This window comes from Centruroides vittatus, unplaced genomic scaffold (genome assembly GCF_030686945.1).
Source record: "Centruroides vittatus isolate TY-2023 unplaced genomic scaffold, ASM3068694v2 contig_417, whole genome shotgun sequence".
NCBI lineage: Eukaryota > Metazoa > Arthropoda > Arachnida > Scorpiones > Buthidae > Centruroides > Centruroides vittatus.
The window spans coordinates 2587071-2594986 of NW_027122227.1; the positions used below are offsets into that span (position 1 = coordinate 2587071).

Consider the following 7916-nt stretch of genomic DNA (forward strand, 5'->3'; position numbering starts at 1 on the left):
GTAAATTAATGATCAATGGAGAATTATGCTATTCTACTGTACATTTAACACATTAAATTTCTTTAAAAAAAACAGATAAATAAAGATAAAGGACAGGATTCTACACAGGATCCATTATTAGATCAGACGTATTATTTAGACGAAGAACTCCGAAATCGTCTAAGTCAAGAGTACGGAGTAGAAGGTTACGCTGTGGTACAATGTTTGGGAGATGCTATATTTATCCCTGCAGGAGCTCCTCATCAAGTAAAATATATTTATTAGATTTAACAGAATTAATCATGTTAAACAAGTACGTAAATTGTAAGTAATTATTAATATTTATAATTTTCAGGTGCAAAATCTTCATAACTGTGTCAAAATCTCCAAAGAGTTTGTTTCACCAGAAAACATTTCCCAATGCTTTAAACTTATTCAGAAATCTCAATCGTCTCTGGATTCACGTATTATGCATGAAGATAAATTACAAGTGAGTAGAAATAATAGAATAATAGTAAATGATTGCTTATGAATGTTTTTAACAAACACTGTATATTGATATTTTATACAGATTAAGAACATTATATATCATGCTGTGAAAGATGCTTTAGAACAATTACAAGAAAATGACCCAGAAGACTACCAAACATGATTTATGAGAACAATTAAATGATGTTTTGAAGTTCAATTTTTTATGTCCAAGACAAACTCCCATGGATGGACTAAATTATGCTGAAGGCTGGCCTTTGCAACAATTCTTAAGCCTGGGAGAAACGTGCAATGTTATTTTTTTTTATATTATTTTTAAGTGCGACATCTTCCTATGTATCGGTCTCCGGATCTCTTTGGAACAGACTCGCCGTGCCATGTTTACCTTATTGGCCATTATATGGCCAACTAATGAATATCTCCCATTAATGTGTATTTACTCTTTGTGGCAGAAATCTGCTGACATCAGGTGAAGTACAAATATTTGTCCAGTTTCATAATTTCCCAGGAATGCCTATTTGTTTCCTCACAATATATGGATAAACTTTTTGTCTTCAATTGTTGCAGTGAGGAATTTAAAAATTCATGTTATTGACTTTGCTTATTTATATTGATTTTTAAAAGTGTTAGATGCTCAGAAATATCTATCTGAACTGTTTGCTGTGTTATAAAGAAAAAAGAAAAAAAATAAATAAAAAAGTTGGATGTTGTGGCTTAATGTCGTGTGAAGTAAATAATGCAACCGACTTGTTTCTGTTAAGATATGGAGAACTGCGTACTTATGGGATACCATGAAACTACCATTTTGTGTCTAGGTATGAACTTTCATTCCTTTATATAAATACTGTTTGACAAAGATATGCCTCTCTATTCCTTTTTGCATAAGTTGGCTGTGCCAGGGAAGATTAGGAGAGAAATTGGTAGTAGTGGTTCCTAGAGTTTAATTAAAGCTACAATTTAATAGGGAATTAATATTCTCGTCAAACATTTTCCTGCACTCGATTTTAATGCTGGCCAAACGTTATCCAGTGTTTTGTATTATACTGATTTATAAAACTCCACGCCGACGGTCGGACGAGTCTACGAGAAGCTCGCATCGAGTCGCAACGAGCATCGCTTGTAAATTATTCTTTATTATCTGCACCGTAGTCCTATTGTTTGTTCGGTGTTTCTCAAGCCGGCATCCGATCGTTAACGCGACGTCGAAGTCGGGTGCATTTGCGGGTGCAAAGAAACCTCTTCGTTATTTATGTTGCAGTATTCATCATTTTTGAGTCAAGCAGCAGGCATTCTTGTACATTTTAAAGGGAGAACACATTGTAAAATAAATCAGTTTTGTCCACCGGAGAGTGTTCTGCCTCCTAGTGCCAGCTACAGCCACGACCGTGATTGTTTTTCATTCGGATTCATCTTTATCTATCTAATTCTTTCTCCTACGAAGCTGTTGTAGTTTGTTGAGTGGTTCCCACAAGCGGGAGAACATGTAATTGGCATCACCTTAGTTTGTACTTGTATATATTTCATAGCAATATTTTTATATTGAAAATGTCATCATGACCTGTAAAACATGTCTGTATATGTACCAAATCCTGTTTTTATTTGACAATGTATGGCTAATGTTGCTGGTTCATATTAAAGTGCTGACAGAAGAGAATATTTTTGTTTTTTTGTTTTTTTAATCTAAATGTATTATTCATATGTTTTTAAAAAAATTTAATTGCTAACTTTTAACTAATAAAATAGTTTCTTTCTTGGTATATTTAATTAATAATATCAAAACAAGACATAAACTCTGGCTAATCTTATTCATATTTTACATAAATTAAATCATATAATGAAATTACTTTTAGAATAAACTTATTAATATAAAAACTATTATATATTCAAAATTAAATTTATATATGGACTAACACACACACACATATATATATATGTGTTAGTCCATATTTAGATTTAATTTTGAATACTTTTATAAGATAATTAAAAAATATTTTATATGAAAGGACTTTTCTTTGTTATTTCTCTCGCAAATTAAAAACTTTTGCTTTAGAGAATGCTCTAATCGTTAAACAGGCATTTCAAAGATAATGCCATCCTACCAAATTTATTTCATAATAATAAATAAAATTGTTAGTTTTTAAATTAATTAATCAAATATTTTATTTTAATTTACTTGAGAAATGCCAAGAACTAATTGTAGATTCGGTATTCTTCCTCAAGTGAAAATCTTTATTAAAAACCGACAAAGTCTATTCCCAATGTGGAATTCAATCCTGCAAACTGGAAAACAAGAAATGTATCAAATTCTGTTATCAGATCAACAAATCAAAATGATCTATTATCTTGCTACCAAACTCGCTTAGACACAATTTTATGATAAACTAGATTTACGTAATCCATCTTACTCAAATTTTTCACAATTATTTACCATAAAATCTAATTCTTGGTTTATATCGAAAAATATTGTATAATAATTAACTAATCCCGACATTCTATTGTCATATTTTAAAAAATTAATCCAAAATATAATTAAAACTAAATTTTATATTTTTGAATATCTTATATTTGTATTTATTAATTTGTCCAATACTTATACTTTAATGAATTTTCTTTTCTTTTGGCAGAATGATTTATAGAAATACTTTTTATATAAATACATTATTATTAATGAAGTTTGTCTTATGGTTAAAAATATAAATTTAAAACAGGAATGATTGTTTTCTATCAGATACTTAATTACAAATATTGAAAAGAAAAGTGAATATTTCAAACATTTAGAAACTATCTGTTTATACATTTCTCACCAGATTTTAATTAATTCATTCATTTCTTCTTTCTTTCTATATGCAGATACCTACATTATTAGCTAAGATGTTTGATTAGAAACTTCAAAACTTTCACTTCGCTTAGCTAATTAACAGTCGGTCTCCGTAACCAAGTATATATATATCCATAAAAATATTTTAGTGACAAATTTCTGACAAGAGAATATTTCAAAATTAAATTTCTTCAATCTAGATGGGCACAAACTTTAACAAATAAAATTGCATCTTGAATGAGTTGAGGACCTTATCGGAGCTGTAGAAAATGCTCACAGGAGTAAAAAGTCAAAAGAATGGATGGGCTACATGTGTCCTCTTGCGAGATAAGCCCATCACATTTATAGGCTATATCGGAGTGCCATTGTGACTCCAATTTTGTTCTGGAAGTAGTGGATGCAATGGTATTTCTTCTATTTTATGAGCTTTCAGCCATCTCTAGTAAAGTAAAAAACAGCTGATTTTTAGCATTGATTTGAGAAATAATTACAGATTTTTTTGCTTTTAAGTTTTACCCCATTTTTGAGGGTCCAAAATTCCAGATAAGCTGATTTTGGGGGGCTATATATTGTGAACGGTCACATGTCAGTTCCTTTCATGTTTTTTCATTCCTATGGACATGTTCTAAAGCTTTGATAAGATTCCAACTGCTTTATTCAGAGCTGTGATTTTACCCTTTAAGATTCATTCATATCATCTATTATACTAGAATTATATTAATTATGGAGATTAAATAAAATAAAAAATAAAAAAAAACAGTGTTTAGTTTTAACAATGCTATAAACTTTAACATGTGCTTAGTATCAAATATAGAAGTAAAATCTGTTATTGTAATCACCTTGTTTATTGTTATCAATAAAGACAAGTCACAATGTAATTAAATAAGAAAACAATTAACAAAAAGTTCTGGTTTTATTGACATTAAAAAATACATTAATGATCATATTCAATACCAATGATTAAGAGTTAGAGTTAGAAGTTAACCAATAAACATTCACTTGCTAAAAGTAAAGTGAATAGCAGTAATTGATTAACTTCTCAACTCAATCCTTGGTTATGAATATGGCCATAAAACAAAAGTGTATAACATAAAGATTTATTAGTTGTTAATAACATTAATAATGATAATTATATTGTTATAATTATAGCTATTATTATTAAAATTCCACGATTACAATAAGTGGATCTATGGATCTACTGTATTAAGAAGTTAAAATATAGTATCATCTATTGTTTAAGATTTATCGAACAAATAAATTTAATGACGAATGCCTAAGATTTTGATTAGTTATTGCATCTTCAACATTATGACAATTTACCCTTATCATCATTAATTTAAATAAAAAGTCATTGTATGATACAGTGGCAATTTATTTATATTAGTAACAACAAATTATGACCATATTATTACCAAATTATGTACCATAGTCATAATTTGTTCTTATATGATACATAGTCATAGTTTGCTCTTATAGATGGGACAAAACTGGCATATATTGCAAAAAGTTCTTAAAAAATTCATTTATTTTGGTGTTTTATTTTTATAATAGCTACTACAGAGATGTCATTGAGTAATAACTATATCAATACATTTATATTTAACTAACATTGACAGCATGTACAAGCAATGTATGCTCTTATAAGCAAAGCAGGATGTGTGTTTCAAAAATGCAAAAACAACTGATTTTACTTATAAGTGCATGTGCTCTTACCGTATTTTATGGACTACAAGACGCACTTTTTTCTTCGAAAAATTGCTTCCAAAATTCAGGTGCGTCTTATAGGTATTTTTTTAAAAAATTGCTTAAAAATTAAAGTGCGTCTTATAGTCCGTAAAATACAGTATATGTGCAGAAATACAGTAAATTGACACAATATAGAATATGCAAAAATTAAATTCAAATTGATTATTATTCAAACAGCATTTGTTTTTCTTTGCCTGTAGATGTAAAACATGCCCACCAGTGGCTAAGTGGATAAAACCACTAACACTGGTAGTTGGTCACAAGTTTGTGCCTGACCACTAGGCTGGCCACGTAGACTTTTCTGTTTTCTTCACATATCTAACACTTAAATAGGGACCAGCTTCCCAAAGAAAGTCTTCCCAGAAGATATCTCCCTTGATAGATTGCTCGTGTGTCATGTTGCTGTATATCACCACACCAAACCAAACCAAGATCTATAATTATTATTACAAATTCTCTTTATCAACTTTTTCTATCTCTCAATTAAGGTTGTTACCAAACTATAAATATAATTTGTAATGAATATTTTACAAATCTGCAAACAACTAATTGTTGAATTTTCTGATGAAATAAAATTCTGTTAAGAAAATAATTTAATGTTAGTAACTATTTATTGACATATATTTTAATGGCAATTGCTGTAAGTTGGGCACTATGTTTAGAACAGAGTAATCTTGGAAATAAAAGTTAAAAATAATCAAAATATAAATTTTAAAAAAAATTGCACTTGTTTTCATGACAAAATTTATAATACAGTACAAAATATAACAGAAAATTTCTAACATTTTTTTTTCCTATCATTTAGGGAGAAGCTAATGAATTTTTTATGTATATATTGTTGAGTTGTATTGGAATAAATGTGCTACGTTTAATGTTAACAAACTGAAATTAAATGCTAAAAAGGAAGAGAGAAAAGATCTCTCTCTCTACAAAAGTTCAAAATTCTTCAACAGAACAAGCATGCAATCATTATGCACATGTGACCCATGTGCATAATGATCGCATAGTGATGTGCTGCAGGAAGAAACTGAGGCACATTCACTCAATGCTCCCACTTGCCGAGATGTCTCAGATTACAATAAACATAAATAGCACAAAAAAATCAATAATTATGAAATTAGATTTACAGTTTCAAAATTTTATTGCGATTAATAAAAGTTTCTTTCAATAGTGGTTTTGTCAAGAAATCTGCTAATTGCTGTTCAGTATCAATGTGAATCAGCTTTATCAAGCTATCCTCGACGAGTCCATGAGAGTAACAAAACTTAATATCGACGTGTTTAGTGTGTCGGTGAAATACTGGATTTTACGCCGCTTTGTTGTCAAATTTAATCACTGTCAGTCCACATTCAAAACCTAAATCCACGAGAATTCCTTGAACCCAACAATCTCTTTGGTGGTGCATGAATCACTGTATATTCTGTGTCAGTTGTTGAAGTTACTAATACAGTTTGCTTGTGACTAATGCAAACAATAGGACCTCTGTTGAGCATAAGCATCACACCACTTATTGACTTACAAATATTCATACAAGCAGTATAATTGGCATCACAAAACACAACTAATTTATTTTGATTGCCTCTGACTGTACAAAACTTGATGCTAATATCAACAGTCTCACTAAGATAATTCAACATGCACTTTGCCACATCCAAATGAATCACAGTTGATGATGTTTCAAGAAATTGGCTCAACTTGTTAACAATATATGCCATGTCTGGATGCAAGCCCATGGTAATATACACGAGGCTTCCAATAACTTGTCTATGAAAGGTATCTATATCTGGTTGATTACTTGTTTTGTCTACAATTTTCTTAAGCACTGTGTGTGGATCAGCTGGTATTGCAACTACATTGCAATTTATCATTTTGAAATGCTGGAAAACTTTTTGCAGATAACTTGACTGATGGATGTGAATTGTTTTTCTCACTTGATCTGTAATCCAAGGTAAAAATTGGTCGATGACTGTGTAAATTGAAATATTGACTTGACTTGAACTTGTCTTGAAATTGCTTACCGACAAGTTCAATTGACTTGGCACAGAGCAGACCATCATTAACATATAGGGCAAATATAATGTCAGTTTTTCATTGAAAAATACACAAGTATTAAAATTCATTGGTTTCAATTCAAAGTCCGAGAGGAATGTGCTGAACTTCTTATGCCATTGTTGTGGTGTCTGTTTTAATTCACACCAACTTTTCTTAACTTTGCACACATGCCCAGTGTTGTCATAGAAACCTTTTGGTTGATTCACATATATTTCTTCATTTAAATCACCATGAAGAAATGCTGTTTTAATTGAACTGGACTGGATTAGTTCTAAGTCATTTGCCACTGGCAAATGACTTGGAACTAATCCAGTTCAGTATTTGAAAGTGATATATATATACAACAAACAGTTTTGTTGATAAGCATATATACATTACTTCCAAATACCTTTTTACATCAACAAATCTGGCTGAATGCCATACAACAGTTCATGTGAAGTTTTACCCTTCAGTCATTCAGTTTTGAAGGGAGGCTACCATGTTGCAGGCCTCAGCCCAGAGAGATTGGGATAAGCTGCTGGTGATTAACATTGTACATTCCACTTCAATGACTGCACGAATCTGCCTCTCAACCTGCCCATTCCGTTTAAGAACTGCAGAACATAATGGAAAGACATGCTTTTAGTAGTGGTGAAAAGACTGTCTGGGCTGGGTTTTCTTTAGGTGGATGTACCAACCTCCGTGTGTTTGATGGAGGTATCATTACTTCTCACAGGTATTGAGATGAGATACTGGACCACTATGTCAAATCTTATGCTGGTATAATTGGAGATGATTTCATTTTAATGGATGATAATGCTTGTCCACATCGAGCAAGACTGGTTGACCAATA

General features: G+C 30.7%; 2 protein-coding genes across 2 annotated transcripts in view; one reads left to right on the forward strand and one right to left on the reverse strand.

Moving 5' to 3' along the window:
- LOC136976685 (probable JmjC domain-containing histone demethylation protein 2C) overlaps positions 1–2122 on the forward strand; it is a 146212-nt gene extending 144090 nt beyond the window's left edge. Inside the window, 3 exon segments of the mRNA XM_067272048.1 lie at positions 76–246; positions 335–469; positions 551–2122. Coding sequence (XP_067128149.1) covers positions 76–246; positions 335–469; positions 551–631 — 387 coding nt within the window. The 3' untranslated portion in view covers positions 632–2122.
- Positions 2123–6381: 4259 nt separating this feature from the next.
- On the reverse strand, positions 6382–6900 carry LOC136976709 (uncharacterized). The gene has a single exon (XM_067272074.1). The coding sequence runs from the start codon at positions 6898–6900 to the stop codon at positions 6382–6384; it is 519 nt and encodes a 172-aa protein (XP_067128175.1).
- Positions 6901–7916: the final 1016 nt, after the last annotated feature.